Genomic DNA, 16,839 nt, shown 5'->3' with positions numbered 1-16,839 from the left:
ATAACAAAAGGGTCAAGCGACCTTTTACTGACTTCGTAATAAAATTATTTTCAAATGTGACGTCACAAATCGAAGGACCCCTCCCTCCCCCCTCGTCACGGACCGTCACAAACTTACAAACCCCCTCCCCCCCATAAGAGTGTGACGTAGTTTATGGACGGTCCCAAGGCTCGCTAGAGGAAGAAAAAGGTGAAATAGGATGAAATTATTCATGTTTTAAGTCTAAAGGCAGGATGAAAGAAACGTTTGGAGACGTTATTTGTCCATCTCCTTCAGGACCCTTGTAAGTTGTACCGATTTTAGTATAAATGCAAGGTCAATCAGAACACCGCTGGAGCGTACGATAATTTTGGTTGAAAATCGATAATCTTTTGGCTTTTGTACGATAATGTAGTCAAAGATGGCTAAATAAAATTATTAAGAATGATTTGGGACCATGTAATTTTATATTTATATATAATTTTGAAGTGGGACCAGTAGTAAAATAAATCACACAGGGGTAACTGGTCTCAGGGACCAGTTTGAATATTGTTGATGTCGGGGTCACTGGTCCCGAGGACTAGTTGAAAAAAAAACCTTATTTCCATGGCTGTCCCCGTCACTCCGATTTGGATATTTTTTAAAGTAAACACTTATTTGGTGACTCCACCAGAACGAACTCTAGTTGAATCCACAAAAAAGGATAAATAGACTCCGCCTCCTCCTAAGCCCGAGATGGTGCCTTAGTTTAAGGAGGTGGCGCGCGGCAGGGCCGGAAATAAGAAAAATTTCTTATAGGACATGTGTCCAGTGACCCCCCTATTTGACTGGAAAATTTATTGGACATTGTCCACTGCCGTGTGCATAAATAGTGTCGCATTTTCATAGTCAAGCTATCAAAACTTTGGAAAAATTATTGGTCAAAATGTCCAGTGACCCCCTTAGTTTTTATAAAAGTTATGGGACATTTTAATATTTTATTGGACAATGTCCAGTGTCCTGTGCTTATTTCCGGCCCTGGGCGCGCGGTGCTTTAGGCATGGTGCAGGTGGATAGCTTAAGTCTTTAGAAGGAGTTGTCTGCTGCGAGTTCTGCTGTTTATATTTATAAGACTCTCTCACAACCAGGGCCGGAAATAAGCACAGGACAGTGGACATTGTCCAATAAAATTTTAAAATGTCCCATAACTTTTTTTAAAACTAAGGGGGTCACTGGACAGTTTGACCAATAAGTTTTCCGAAGTTTTGATACCTTGACTATGGAGAAGCGACACTATTTTGGCACATTGCAGCCACAATGTCCTATAAATTTTCCAGTAAAATAGGGGGTCACTGGACACATGTCCTATAAGAAATTTTTCTTATTTCTGGCCCTGCTCACAACTGGAGGTATCATGCAGGCTGGGAAATAGCACACTTCCTCTGGTCCAAAACCAGTTTATTAATTGCTTGCACTAGTTTTTTAATTCAAAAAGTGGGGGTTACTGGTTCTCAGGACCAGTTCATTAATTGCAAATCTATTGGAGAACTAAGGCTGGGACCAGTCCGGAGACCAGTTAATTATTTCGGGGACTAGAGGGGTCACTGGTCCCAAGGACTAGTTTAAAAAATATCCTTATTTCCCAGCCTGGTATCATGTATGGCGTCTAGTAAAGAAATTTCGCGCGGTGCTTTAGGCATGGTGCAGGTGGATTGTGGATAGCTTAAGTCTTTAGAAGGAGTTGTCTGCTGCGAGTTCTGTTGTTTATATTTATTAGACTCTCTAACAACTGGAGGTATGGCGTCTAGTAAAGGGATTTTTATCTAATGCTCGCTTTTTTTAGCCCCTATTGTTTCACTTTTTTATTATCTTACATATCCCGCACGAGTGTCCTTTCTGCTGGGGCAGCTTGTTTACAGCGAAACGGTCTATAAACAGGGCCGGAAATAAGCACAGGACACTGGACATTGTCCAATAGAATTTTAAAATGTCCCATAAATTTTTCATAAACTAAGGGGGTCACTGGACAGTTTGACCAATAAATTTTCCCAAGTTTTGATAGCTTGACTATGATGATGCGACACTATTTTTGCACACTCCAGTGGACAATGTCCTATAAATTTTCAAGTCAAACAGGGGGTCACAGGACACATGTCCTATAAGAAATTTTTATTATTTCCGGCCCTGTCTATAAACCCTTTTCAAAGGAAGGGGTCACAGCATCGTCTGCTTGAAATAGGGTTCAAACGAAACATCCATTATCTGAATTCAAAGTCGTTAGACATGGTTTGAAAGTTACCAGTCTACGAGACTTGGTCCAAATTTTTTGAATTTATGTCTATCAGTTCTTAATCGAGAAAACTTAGAGTTTATTTCACAGTTCGAATCCCAGAGTAATTATTTGATAACAAATTAATTAGTTTCTTATTGGTTTAAAACCTATTATACACTAGCTCTATTGCGAGTCCATAACACCCAATGGATAGGCTTTGTTTTAATAAGCCACGATTTTAATGCATAAAGATGTTGTGGTTAGCCCCTATGCCACAGCTAACCAACAGTACCCAATACTAACACCGCGATAGAAAACACCCTTAACTAGTGGGATGTGAACTTGCAAACTCTACGATATTCCAGCTTTTGCACCAAGTACCACAGTCCGGGATCAAACCCGGGATCAAACCCGGGATCCCCTTGCTGCGAACGGGGCCATAGTTCTAAGTTCTTCGCCAAGCTACCGTAGTCAAACTGAAAGTTAGAAAATGCTTACCATCAAGGTGCACAATTGCAAAAACCAACACTAAGCACAAACTGTATCTCATATTGAAGGAATACATAACTAAAGCGACTATGAAGTTACTAGGTGTTTAGGTCAAATATAATCCAAATGGTGAACTGGTGCTCTAACCCAACCATACCACACCTTTTATACTATCCAATGTCCTCATAACATGAAGAGTTATCGCTGACAACACGTCGGTTTCGTCTAGAAAATTGCTCATCGACCCAATTTATTGTCATTTATCTAAACGTCAGTTGGGTATTGAAATTATAATTGGGTTGTTGAATAGTTGCATGAAAGGGGGAAGTGTTTATGCTTACACGCAGACTGGTATTCGTATTAAATAGGTCGAAAAATATCGTTCATTTCTGACCTACTGTTATGATTCGAAAAATTTATGGCATATGAAATATTATTTTTCAAACCGTTCGGTGAAAATTTGCGGTTCAGTTTACATTGCGTTCGTTACAGCGAAGGTTCTCTCCTCGAGCTCTTAGTTTTACTATGTTTAATAGTTACTACCGATATACATTTTCATCTAAAAGGATAACACAGCTTTAAGGTGTTCGAAACCTTTAATGGAATTAAAAGTTTTGGTTTCAGTCAAAATTTTAATTATATTTTACTGAAAGAACAATGCAATTTATTCCTCAGTTTTCAATTAAGTATGTTTCGAAATTGAGAATTTAGTATCTATCGTTTGATTTTAATTAAAAAAGTGTTGTTAATATTGTTTCATTACGTGAATAATAGAAAAATATTCGTTATCCATTAATACATAAGCGAGTAACCCTTTTTAAGTTTCCATCATTGGTACGTCTCCTACCCTCTTCCTCTACGACAGCGTCTAAGAGAGAACGGGTGCTAAATTACAAGAGATTTTTATTTCCTTGGTAGCGCCTTTTGTGGTTAAGAGAATTATATTTGGGTAGACCTGGCTCTCTTGGGTGAATTTTTTTAGTGCAAGGTAGGCCTAACTATTTTAATCGTGTGATTTTTCTCCTCCTATCCCCAACCTAAGTTCATTGCCCAAATCACGTAGTACTTGCTACCTTATCCGCTACAGATGTTTTTACGTTTCGAAAAAAAGGGAAAAAGGCGAGCACATTTTTTACCATATTTTTTCAAGTGAATATAGACATTTTGGCGGAGAAAATTACCGATTATATGATGCAGGGGGACAGACTAGTTCTCTATGGACCCACCTTAGACATATAAACTTAATGGTAGATTATTTATTTATGGTTAAGGGTATAACACCAATTAGCAGGCCTATTTTGGTTGCAATCATTCTTCATTAAATTGCCATTTAATGTAATGTCGGTTTTGTCAGTAAGCTGAGAGTTTTCCGCCAATGAATAAAACTTATGATCCGTAATTGTTCCTGTGGTATGTGATGGGCCATATTTTAATTTATTTACCATAATTTAAGTAATTTATATTTTATTTGTAAAATAAAAATAATAAATAAAAAAGTCGTTGTTTACGAAATAATTCTTTGCAATTTTGTGCTTCCTACCTTAAAGACCGAAAAAACGTGAATCGTTTTAGAATTTTAGCAAATTAGTTCTTAAAATCGAATTTCCAAACCAACTTGCATTTATTGTTACGTGTTAAGCCGAATTGAAAATTAATTTTGAAAAGCTTCAGTGTTGTGGTTTTTTTTTCTCGAGCTAAAATCTAAAGGTCTTTCTTATACGGATTTCGATTTGTTTTCTTTATCTAATACAACAATAATTATTGGTTGTCTAGTAATCTAATTAAGACGACCACGTGGTATACAATTTTGCTTTTTGCCAAAAAAAATTGCAATACCTCACAGGCATCACAAGACGTTAAGATACAAAGACTCTATGGAGTTTGACTGGATACCTAGTAATATTTATTTTCTCGCGAGATTGCAGCGAAGTGGGTTTCAATTTTGGAAATAAAACGAACTATGCTTCTTTGAACCGCGCCTTTCACGCTCAGTCACGTGCCTATGACCTATTTCAAATACTTTTTTACCTTCCCGCCGATGCTTACTTTACTGACCCTTTAAGTAAATAAGTTAAGCTCCATTTTTTAATGCAGAACGTAATCATTTATTTTCGAAAATAATGCAGTATATTTATACTTGATCAGAACAAAAATTTAAATCGCGAAGGCCAACAATTATAATGGAATGGATTACGTTATTTTGCTCCTAATAAGGGACCTAAAGCTCCACCAGCTGCACCGGTTTCACCCATGCCCATCGCCACCTTAGCTCTGCATCCAGTCGCTCGGAACAATGCTTGTGCGAGAAGTTGGTTAAGAGCGTTGGCAAGAGCGTTGCTGAGAAAAACAATTAACAACATGAGATTAGAAATATATACAGTGAAATGTTTACCCCTTCTGATTTTTGATGAATTCTTATAAACTATATATGTTTTAATTTCGAGGATGTTTTTTGAATTATTATGTAAAATTTACTTACTCTCCCAACAATGCAAAGATGAGTTTTCCTAAAGCTGGATTCAGATTTCCGAGAAGGCTATTAAGTGAAGGGATTAGGTATTGGTTGGGACACATGCAATCTGTTGGAAAAACGAAAATAAATATGGCATATTTGAACAATTAATTGAAAGTGAACAAGAGATATTTAAAATAAAGAAATATACAGTATTTATAATCTTTCCTGTTTATTTTCACATTATCATAAGTCCATGTTCCATAAGTTTTTACTGGTCAATGAGAGCTTGTTATGAAGTGACTTAGGTAGAACGTCGTAGATTATCGTAACGCGACGCGTTGTCAAAGGCTTAGTACAGGCTAAATAGGAACATGGACTAAAATCCTCGTGTAGTCAATTCTCGCGTCGTTCTCGAACAAGCCATCAGAAATTTCTAGCATTATCGCGTCGTTCTCGTATCAGAAATTTCTAGCATTACGACGTATAGGTAATGTCAAACTTATGGAACATATCTTATGGTTCAAATAAAAAGTTTGGGCCAGTTCTTCGGAATTTTCACACTCTTTTGATTTGAATTTTCATTTGAATTAAAAATACCATAAAGTTAATAATGATATTTAGCTATTAAACTTTTATCTGTGGTGTTTAGTGTAGGTATATTAATGTTTATGAATTAAAATTAAGTTTTTGAAAGATATCTAATAAATGCCAGTCGTGTAAATTTTACTATCAGAAAGATTAGCTATTCTCTATGATAAACTGTAGTTGATATTGTCTTACCTATTGGGGGCATTGGAGATGACGTTGGGGGCATTGGAGATGACGTTGGCGTCATTGGAGGGGGTGTTGGCGTCATTGGAGGGGGTGTTGGCGTCATTGGAGGGGGTGTTGGCGTCATTGGAGTCGTGGCTGGAGAGTCGTATCCTCCCGGACTTCTTTTAATTAGTTTACGGCGATGAGTGGCTAAAAGAGAAGAGATATAAATTATAAATTTAATTTCCCTTCTTGAGTTTTTTTGAATAGAGGTGGAATTCATAAACGTTGGACGCAATGCAATTTAGTACAGGAGAAGGCAGGGTGTTTTGCCTTCGAATGTACTAAATTGCGTTGCGTCTGACGTTTATGAATTCCACCATAAATCTGTACCAAGAAATTATATTTTAAGTGATTTATAGCTAAGATTTATACAGAATTCTATAAAATATTTATTCTTCAACAGTGTCCTTAAAACTTGGATACTTTTAGGGTGCGAACACCACTTTTTGGGTATCGAATCGGTTATCGAATACTAAAAATGTTTCTTATCAAATACCGAATCGAATTGTTTATTCCAAATCGAATACGCAGAATAGTTAGGCCTTGGTAAAATTTTTACTACTCTATTAATAGCGAATAGTTAAACCTCATATTCGCGAATAGTTAATACCAAGTAAGGAGAAAAGCATTTAGAAGCTCCTATGTTTCAAAATACCTCTCCTCATTGGTCGCCGAGCATTTCTTTAAATTTTCCTAGACACTTGATGGAAGTTTTTGATAAGAGATGAATAATATTGGGGTGATAATTTTTTAAATAAGGTGAGTCTCTCACTACTCTTGTAGCGCATCTGTAGAGAGAGCTGCAGTGCCAAGACGGCAAGGCCCTAAATTTATGGTAGTCGAAGTTTAAGCGAATAATCAGTTCGGTATTCGACATTCGTATCAAATAGTGAAAATGGGATGTGAACTTGCAAACACTACGATATTCAATCTTTAGCACCAAGATCAAACCCGGCAACCCCTTGCTACGATCGTGGCCAAAGTGCTAAGTACTTCGTAAAGCCACCGTAATGAAACGAGAGTCAAACTAAAAGTTAGAAAATGCTTACCATCAACGTGCATAATTGCAAAAACGAACACCAAGCACAAACTGTATTTCATAGTGAAGGAATTCATAGCTAAAGCGACTTTAAAGTTACTAGGTGGTCTAGTCCAATATAATCCAAATGGTGAACTGGTGCTCTAACCCAACCATACCACACCTTTTATACTATCCAATGTCCTCATAACATGAAGAGTTATCGCTCACAACACGTCGGTTTCGACTAGAAAATTGCTTATCGACCCAATTTATTGTCATTTATCTAAACGTCAGTGAAGTTTTGAAATTGCAATTTCATATTTTTCAGCGTTGTTGGATAGCTTCATGAAAGGGGGAAGTGGCTACGCGTACTAGCAGATTGGTATTCGTGTTTAATATTTCAAAAATTATCGTTGGATTCTGACCTACTGTCATGGTTCGAAAAATTAATGGGTTATGAAATATTATTTTTCAAAACGTGCTGTGAAAATTTACCGTTCAGTTTACATTGAGTTCGTTTCAGCGAAGGTTCTCTCCTCGAGCTCTTAGCTTTACAATGTTTAATGGTTACTACGTATTATGCACTTTCATCTAACAGGATAAAACGACTTTAAGGTTTTTGAAATCTTTAATGGAAAAAAAAGTATGGTTTCAGTCAAAATTTCCGTTAACGCAATTTATTCCTCAGTTTTTAATTAAATATGTTTTGATTTTAAAATTGAGAATTTAGTATCTATCGTTCGATTTTAATTAAAAAAGTAATATAATATTGTTTCATTACGTGAACGGGTGCCAAAATACAAGAGAGATTTTTATTTCCTTGGTAGCGCCTTTTGTGGTTAAGAGAAGTATATTTTGGGAGACTTGGCTCTCTTGGGTGAATTTTTTAGTGCAAGGTAGGCCTAACTATTTTAATCATGTGAATTATCTCCCCCTATACCCAACCTAAGTTTATTGCCCAAATCACGTAGTACTTGCCTCCTTATTCGCTACAGATGTTTTTACGTTTCGAAAAAAAGGGCAAAAGGCGAGCACATTTTTTTACCATATTTTTTTCAAGTTATCATGACCTTGTATAGACATTTAGGGGAGAAAATTACCGATTATATGATGGCTAGTCCTCTATGGACCCACCATAGATATATAAACTTAATGGTAGATTATTTATTTATGGTTAAGGGTATAACACCAATTAACAGGCCTATTTTGGGTGCAATCATTCTTCATTAAATTGGCATTTATTGTTTTGTCGGTTTTGTCAGTAAGCTGAGTTTTTTCATCAATATAATTAAGCTAATGTTCCCTAATTATACCTGTGGTATACGATGGCCCATATTTCAATTTACTTACTATAATTTAAGTAATGTATATTTCATTTATAAAATTCAATAAAAAATAAAAATGTCGTTGTATACGAAATGTTTCTTTGGAATTTTGTGCTTCCCGCCAAGAAGTGATATCTAGTTTATTAGGGAGGAGGTACAAATTCGCAACATTTCCAGGTTTATCTCCAGTCCAAACGTAGACGTGTCCGTAGTTAATCCCCGCCTCTAAATTACAACCAGCATCTCATTGGTTCTTGATAACTCACGTCAGCCCGACGCGATTGACGAAAATTACCTATTTTCCGACTGAGGAGAGGCAGTGAAATAGCCCGGCCTCCTTTTACGTCCCCCCTTGTATTTTGGAAGGTGGACCGGGAATATGCTCGCGCGAATACTTAGGCTTCTTATACCTTCTCCCTAATAAAGTAGATATCACTCCTTGTTCCCACCTTACAGACCGCAAAACATGAACCATCTTAGAATTTTAGCAAATTAATTTCTTAAAATCAAATTTTCAAACGAACTTGCAATTATTGTTACGTGTTAAGCCGAATTTGAAAATGAATTTTGAAAAGTTTGTGTTGATTATTTTTTTCTCGAGTTAAACTCTAAAAAAGGTCTTTCTTACACGATTTTCGATTTGTTTTCTTGATCCAATACAACAATAATTATTGGTTGTCTAGTAATCTAATTAAGACGACCACGTGGTATACCATTTTGCTTCTTGCGAATTTTTGTTTGTGAATCAATTATACATACGCTTTTGAGTCGCAATTTTAAAGTTTTTATCTGCAAATCTCCAAACACAGCTTTCAAATCTAACGACACGTGCTACAACGCAGCGTTTTTAAAATAGAAATAAAATTGCAATACGTCACAGGCACCACATGACGTTAAGATACAAAGACTCTATATGGAGTTTGACTGGACGCCTTGTAATATTTATTTTTTTTTTCGTGAGATTGCAGTGCCAATTTCCCGAAGTGGGTTTTAATTTTTGGAAATAAAACGAACTATGCTTCTTTGAACCGCGCCTTTCACGCTCGCTCGGTCACGTGCCTATGACCTATTTCAAATACTTTTTACCTCTCCGAGTGACGTATGTCACGGAGAGGTTCTGTAACGATCGTGTGTGTCTGTGTGTCTGTCTGTGTGTCTGTCTGTGTGTCTGTGTGTCTGTGTGTGTGTCTGTTGTTACACCCACGTGACCGCGTTCGCAGTTTCCAAATCGGAGCAAACGTGTTCGCCATTTCCGAACTGCTTTCACAGTCACGGAAATGGCTCCTCTATTTGAGTTCTCACACTACCATCTTCTGGTCTTTGTCCATCCCACACGGACACCAGTCTGTACTTACTGGCTTCTAATCACCACCATCTTATGGGCTTCGTCCATCCCACATGGACACCAGTCTGTACACACTGGCTTCTAACACCACCATCTTCTGGTCATTGTCCATCCCACATGGACACCAGTCTGTTCACACTGGCTTCTAACACCACCATCTTCTGGTCTTTGTTTTTGTCCATACCACATGGACACCAGTCTGTACACCTGGCTTCTACACCACCATCTTCTGGTCTTTGTTTTTGTCCATCCCACATGGACACCAGTCTGCACACCTGGCTTCTACTCCACCGTCATCGTTTGGTTTAAGACATTCGCGGCGATCAGCTAGGGTTACGAGAAACGTCTAGCCTCCCTAGGGTGGGTTGTCCACGATAGGTTTTCGCAATTGCGGTTGTTCTTGCTTTCAACTGTAGTTCGACACCCTTATATACTACCTACTTGAATAAGGCGAAGCAACCGGCGTATGCTTCATTTCAAACGCCAATATTAGTCAAGTCTCTCAAGAATGTTTAATTGTTCTTTTTTAAAACGATGTAACGTTCAATAAGGCGAATAACTAACGAAGAAAATATTAAATATTAATTATATTCATTTTAATATTTAAGATAATCTTGTTTCTCAATTCAAAATTAATACGGAAAGAGTTAAAAATCAGTCTATGTTTTTGTCTGTGTGTGTCCGTCCGTTGTTACAGTAGTGCGCTGCGTTAGAAGTTCGTTTTGTTTTGATGTGTAAAGGAATCCTACAGAACCATAATATTCCCTTTATCCTTAATATAAAGTGAATATGTGGAAATATTTTTCGTAATTATGATGCATTTAGTACTTTTGTAGCTTTAAAGCTCTATTTCATTTTGATATTCCAAAAAGTTTTTTTAAATATTATTATTTAAAATGGATGTTTATATATTACCTAAGCTATACTACATCTGTTTATAGCATAATCCTTTCTAAAGTGAACACAAGCACTACGCTACTATGTTGGTCAAATGAACTTTTATTTGTCAATAGGCCAAAAAGTAAACGCTTGGGTTTGGATTTCGTTTCTGTAATGCAGAGACATAAACGGTTCAGAGTGAGCCGAAAGTTAAGTACACTTTAGGCTTAGATATTATAATCATGGTGGAAATCTGGGCCGCGTTTAGCAGAGCCCAGCGCTGTTAGCAGTGTCCTACATAACGGGATTTTGTTTTTGAATTTTGACGTCACGGTGCTTAGCGCTGAGCTAGCGCGGTCTTCAAAGAAAATAGTCGGCTTTTTGGATAACGTGACGTAAAACGTGTAGTTCTCAGCTTGGCGAAAAAACCATGGATGAATTAATACAAATAGCTCTATGGGACTATAGCTATTTAATTGGCGTGAAACCAGTTGATCACGCGAGAATTTTGAGAGATATGCTAGTTTCTAATTTTAATTATAAAAGTTGTTATCTATCTCTATAAATATGTTATCATACAATTTTTGTTAAGCCTTGGTACCTTGCACGCTTTATTGCGCTAGCGTCATTTATAAAACGCCGATGACCGGAGAAAAGCTGTGACGACAGAGCTCACCGGTAAACATTTCCAAAATCCGCTGTCTTTTTTGGTGAGCTCTGCTGAACGCAGCCCAGACCAGTGAAAGGTCTGATCGTAATCGGATAATAGCTTCGTGTTTTCATGCTTTTTATGGTACGCATTTACTTTCAGTGTGTGTAGCCACAAATAAGCTTTGGTGTTAGGTAACGTTAACAAACATATTGACAAACTAAGAAAATCGTTGAGGTGAAACGATAGGATAGTGTTTATATGGCAACCCTGTTGTGAATATGGCTTTGAACATAGAGGGCATACAGTTGAGGAGTAGAAAATTGGGCCTTTACAAACACGTAAAGGTAGTATCCCTCCAAAGTTTTATCTCTTCATTTCCCGTTTCTCCCCCATCGGATAATTTTAATGTGTACAAGTATATCATTATTGGATGTAAAATGTCGTCTGATTTACAGTATATTTGCTATGCTTTGTATACTGCTTTAATATTTCATAAATTTTAACTTAAGAAACATTTCCATATCTGGGTAAATAAGTTTGTAAGTAGTCGTCTTGACTCGGGGAGGTAATATTTTGGTTTTCCCAACTTGTTTTACCTTCCCGCCGTAAATAAATAAGTTAAACTCCATTTTTAATGCAGAACGTAATCATTTATTTTCGAAAATAATGCAGTATATTTATACTTGATCAGAACAAAAATTTAAATCGTGAAGGCCAACAATTATAATGGAATGGGTTACGTTATTTTGCTCCCAAAACGGGACCTAAAAGTCCACCAAGTGCACCCTTTGCACCCATGCCCATCGCCGCCTCAGCCATGCATCCAGTCGCTTGGAACAATAATTGTATGAGAAGTTGGTTAAGAGCGTTGGTAACAGGGTTACTGGGAAAAACAATAAACAACATGAGATTAGAAATATATACAGTGAAATGTTTACCCCTTCTGATTTTTGAAACTATACCAGTTTTAATTTCGAGGATGTTATTTGAATTATTGTGTAAAATTTACTTACTCTCCCAACAATTGAAAGATGAGATTTCCTAAAGCTGGATTCAGATTTCCGATAAGGCTATTAAGTGAAGGGATTAGGTATTGGTTGGGACACGTGCAATCTGAAGGAAAAACGAAAATAAATATGGTATATTTTAACAATTAAGTGAAAGTGAACAAGAGATATTTAAAATGCAGAAATATACAGTATTTATAATCTTTCCTATTTATTATGACATTATCATAAGTCCATGTTCCATAAGTTTTTACTGGTCAATGAAGTGACTTATCGACTCGCTGTTAAAGGCTTAGTACAGGCTAAATAGGAACGTGGACTACATATCCGCGTGTAGTCAATTCTCGCGTCGTTCTCGAAGTAGCTCTCAGTAAGTTTCTAGCATTACGAAGTATAGGTAGTATCATACTTATGGTTCAAATAAAAAGTTTGGGCCAGTGCTTAGGAATTTTGACCCTTTTTGATTTGAATATTAATAAAGTAACAATGTCTTAAAGTTGATAATGATATTTGGCTATTAAACTTTTATCTGTGGTGTTAAGTGTTGGTATATTAATGTTTATGAATTAAAATTAAAATTTTGAAAAGTAGCTAATAAATGCCAGTATGGTTTATTTTGTTAGTGGTTGTTTTAATTTGACTATCAGAAAGATTATCTATTCTCTATGATAAGCTGTATAGTTGATATCGTCTTACCTATTGGAGGAGAGGGCATTGGTGGCATTGGAGGAGAGGGCATTGGTGGCATTGGAGGAGTGGGCATTGGTGGCATTGGAGGAGTGGGCATTGGTGGCATTGGAGGAGTGGGCATTGGTGGCATTGGAGGAGAGGGCATTGGGGGCGTTGGCGGCATTGGAGTCGTGGCTGGAGTGTCGTATCCTCCCGGACTTCTTTTAATTAGTTTACGGCGATGAGTGGCTGAAAGAGAAGAGATATAAAATATAAAATGTAATTTCCCTTCTTGAGTTTTGTTGAAAAAAGGTTGAGTTCATAAACGTCGGACGCAACGCAATAGATAGTTTTCACACATGGAGGATTCATACCATTTACACCAGGAAGCCGGGCTATCTGGAGGACAAAAGCAGACGGGTTTTTGTCCGCCAGATAGCCCGGCCTCCTTCAATCAGGGATAAGGGAGTCAGATGGATTGGAAATGATGATGGGCGACCTGCGGCACCATATCTCTCCCAGTGTACCTCGCGCACGCCCCTACCCTTCCGTAGGCGATTGCTAAGTGCTGCCGCGTAGCGCCATTTTATTTGAATGAGAACTAGCTTCTATTTTTGAGATAGAGGGAGCGTCCTTTACAATTTCGTCCGGCACGACCCTACCTAACCGCTGGGCATGATGGGAGGACTATGGTGCCGTAGGTGGGGGTACAAAGGCAACGCTTAAGGTATGGGGGTTTCCACTCCATTACTCTCTCCTTCAAGCTTCAATAAATTTTCTATCAAAGTTTCAAGTAGGAGTAATAATCTAACGCGACGACAGGAGATGCAGCTTCGCGGCAGAATAGACAACATATTTATCTTTGTGCTTTTGAAGAACGCGTCGTCTGCTACTCATTCTGGAGTGAGATATTGAAGAAAAACTTGAAATATGTTTACTTCAAGCACGGACTCAAGCAGTGCAACCGTGTTAGGGGAAATACCTGTCGCATTCCCGAATGCAATAGCTACACATTTTCAAATAAAAATATAAGTTTTCATCGGTTTCCCACAGAAGAACCCGTTAAAAACAGAATTTTTGGCATGGCGCGACCGATTTTTTAACCGACGGTGGCGCGAGCAGCTTGCCTCGTGAAGCGCGTGGTCGGGTGCGCTATGCCAGAAATTTTATATCAAAGTTTCCCCTCTTCTCTCGTGTCGGGGGGGGGGGGACCACGAAGAGAGAAATTTATTGAAAGAGCGAGTTCAGGCGAAGGCAGGGTGTCGTACGCAAACCGCAGGATGTTTGCGCACGACACACTGCCTTCGAATGTACTAAATTGCGTTGCGTCCGACGTTTATGAATTCCACCATAAATCTGTGCCAAGAAATTATATTTTAAGTGATTTATAGCTAAGATTTATACAGAATTCTATAAAATATTTATTCTTCAACAGTGTCTTTAAAACTTGGATACTTCTAGGGTGCGAATACCACTTTTTGGGTATCGAATCGGTTATCGAATACCAAAAATGTTCCTTATCAAATTCCGAATCGAATTGTTTATTCCAAATCGAATACGCAGAATAGTTAGGCCTTGGTAAAATTTTTACCACCCTATTAATAGCGAATAGTCAAGCCTAGTATTCGCGAATAGTTAATACCAACTAAGGAGAAAAACATTTAGAAGCTCCTATGTTTCAAAATACCTCTCCTCATTGGTCGTCGAGTATTTCTTTAAATTTTCCTAGACACTTGATGGAAAATTTTGATAAGAGATGAATAATATTGGGATGATATTTTTTAAAATAAGGTGGGTCTCTCTCTACTCTGTAACACCTCTGTAAAGAGAGCTGCAGTGCCAAGACGGCGAGGCCCTAAATTTATGGTAGTCGAACTTTAACCCAATAATCAGTTCGGAATTCGATATTCGTATCGAATAGTGAAAATGGGCTTATCGAATACCGGATCGAATTATTCTAGAAAACTCCCTTAACAGGTGAGATGCCAACTTGCAAACTCTACGATATTCAATCATTAGCACCAAGTGCCACAGTCCGGGATCAAACCCGGCAACCCCTTGCTACGATCGTGGCCTAAGTGCTAAGTACTTCGTAAAGCCGCCGTTGTAAAACTAAAAGTTAGAAAATGCTTACCATCAACTTGCACCATTGCAAAAACTAACACCAAGCACAAACTGTATCTCATATTGAAGGAATTCATAACTAAAGCAACTTAGAAGTTACGAGGTGGTTTAGTCCAATATAATCCAAATGGTGAACTGATGCTCTAACTGAACCATTCTAAACCTTTTATACCATCCAATATCCTCATAACATGAAGAATTATCGTTCACAATTCGTCGGTTTCGACGAGAAAATTGCTTTTCAACCCAATTTTTTGTCATTTATCTAAACGTCAGTGAAGTTTTGAAATTGCAATTTAATAATTATCAGGGTTGTTGGATAGCTTCATGAAAGGGGGAAGTGTCTACGCGTACTAGCAGATTGGTTTTCCTATTTAATATATCAAAAATTATCGTTGGATTCTGACCTACTGTTATGATTAGAAAAAAATTGTGCTTTATGAAATATTATTTTTCAAACCGTTCTGTGAAAATATACCGTTCAGTTTACATTCGTTTGTTTCAGCGAAGGTTCTCTCTTGGAGCTCTTAGTTTACAATTTTTAACAGTTACTAAGCGGTATACACATTCATCTAACGGGATAAAAGAGCAGAGCTTTAAGGCGTTCGAAACCTTTAGTGGAATTAAAAGTGTGGTTTCAATGACAATTTTAGTTATTGTTTACTGAAGGAACAACTCTATACATTACTTAGTTTTTAATTATTAGTTAATAAAGTCAGTTTTTATTTAAATATTCTCTGATTTTTAAATTGAGAAATAAGTAACATTCGTTTATTTTTAAAAACGAAAGTTTTATACTATTGTTTTTGTACTTGAATAACGGAAAAAATAATTATAGCTGTGGTATGTGATGAGCCAAATTTCAATTTACTTACTATACTTTAAGTAATACATATTTTATCTATACAATTCAATAAAAAATAAAAGTCGTTTTGTACAAATTGTTTCTTTGGCGTTTTGTGCTTCCCACCTTACAGACCGGGAAACGTGGAACATCTTAGGATTTTAGCAAATTAATTTCTTTAAAACGAATTTTCAAACGAAATTATTGTTACTTGTTAAGCTGAATTTGAAAATGAATTTTGAAATGCTTCTATGTTTTTATATTTCTCAAGCTAAACTTTAAACATCTTTGTTTCACGGTTTTTGATTTGATTCGATCAAGTACTCTTGTCCAGAATTCTACTTATATCATGGATATGTATAAAAACAGGTGTAGATTTAATTTTAGAAGTAGGAATGATGCTCGGTTAGTATTTTCTACAGTCCGACTCATAGCCCAGTGTAAAGCCCCTCCCTTCAACACTTAACGATTATCTTATTGGCACCCTTAAACTATGTTTTGATGACGTTGCTGACGGAGAAGGCGAAAAATACGAAATTTCTTTTTACCTCTGTCGCTAATGACCCGCCTCTTCTTTCATACCCCCCCCCCCCCTCCGTTAAGGAGGAAAGGGGGTCCGGGACTTTGACGCGCGCCCAGATTTCTCTGTTCTCCATTCCTACTTCCAAAATTAAATCTATCCCTGATAAAAAACGAATGCATTATGGATTCTCATCTTTTACGTTCCTCAAGACGTTTCGTATCCTCCTCCCATCATCCCTGATTTTACCTTGAATGGTACTTAAAACTGCAAATGTGGTAGACTCTACCACCGTTTCCGTCTTCCTTCTAATCCCTCTTAAAACATCTAATATCCCTGGACTGAGTGAGTCATCAATTAACCAATTAGCGAGGAGCCCCAGACTGATTTATCTTGGATGGAATTGTTTTTGTTGGGTTGTTACTCTACTATTGATTTTTCAAATCCTCCACCATCTTGGAAA

At 37.3% G+C, this 16,839-nt stretch overlaps 2 protein-coding genes and 1 long non-coding RNA gene across 3 annotated transcripts in view; 1 reads left to right on the top strand and 2 right to left on the bottom strand.

The window, feature by feature from the left end:
• LOC149616056 (uncharacterized) overlaps positions 1 to 16,839 on the top strand; it is a 204,769-nt gene that overhangs the window by 21,770 nt on the left and 166,160 nt on the right. The window lies entirely within an intron of this gene.
• Positions 4,801 to 7,227, bottom strand: LOC149616064 (uncharacterized). The gene is made up of 4 exons (XM_089857543.1): positions 7,040 to 7,227; positions 5,955 to 6,137; positions 5,199 to 5,298; positions 4,801 to 5,056 (listed from the first exon to the last, which is right to left on the bottom strand). Exons 1-4 carry the CDS (start codon positions 7,104 to 7,106, stop codon positions 4,915 to 4,917), a joined length of 492 nt encoding a protein of 163 aa, XP_089713669.1. The 5' UTR covers positions 7,107 to 7,227; the 3' UTR covers positions 4,801 to 4,914.
• Positions 11,808 to 15,471, bottom strand: LOC149616063 (uncharacterized). Its single transcript, XM_089856700.1, has 4 exons — positions 15,023 to 15,471; positions 12,916 to 13,137; positions 12,226 to 12,325; positions 11,808 to 12,095 (listed from the first exon to the last, which is right to left on the bottom strand). Exons 1-4 carry the CDS (start codon positions 15,087 to 15,089, stop codon positions 11,954 to 11,956), a joined length of 531 nt encoding a protein of 176 aa, XP_089712826.1. The 5' UTR covers positions 15,090 to 15,471; the 3' UTR covers positions 11,808 to 11,953.

This window comes from Phalangium opilio, unplaced genomic scaffold (genome assembly GCF_054372755.1).
Source record: "Phalangium opilio isolate 3A_F unplaced genomic scaffold, DU_Popi_V2 ptg000217l_1, whole genome shotgun sequence".
Taxonomy (NCBI): Eukaryota; Metazoa; Arthropoda; class Arachnida; order Opiliones; family Phalangiidae; genus Phalangium; species Phalangium opilio.
The sequence above is the reverse complement of the archived record's forward strand: the minus strand, read 5'-3'. Positions and strand labels throughout refer to the sequence as shown.

Coding starts and splice junctions, on each gene's coding strand:
- LOC149616064 (XM_089857543.1), bottom strand. CDS start 7,106: ATGAATTCCTTCACTATGAAATACAGTTTGTGCTTGGTGTTCGTTTTT. Junction 6,138..7,039: donor TGCAATTATGCACGTTGATG/GTAAGCATTTTC, acceptor CTTCTCTTTTAG/CCACTCATCGCCGTAAACTA. Junction 5,299..5,954: donor ATCTCCAATGCCCCCAATAG/GTAAGACAATAT, acceptor TTTTTCCAACAG/ATTGCATGTGTCCCAACCAA.
- LOC149616063 (XM_089856700.1), bottom strand. CDS start 15,089: ATGAATTCCTTCAATATGAGATACAGTTTGTGCTTGGTGTTAGTTTTT. Junction 13,138..15,022: donor TGCAATGGTGCAAGTTGATG/GTAAGCATTTTC, acceptor CTTCTCTTTCAG/CCACTCATCGCCGTAAACTA. Junction 12,096..12,225: donor ATCTTTCAATTGTTGGGAGA/GTAAGTAAATTT, acceptor TGTTTTTCCCAG/TAACCCTGTTACCAACGCTC.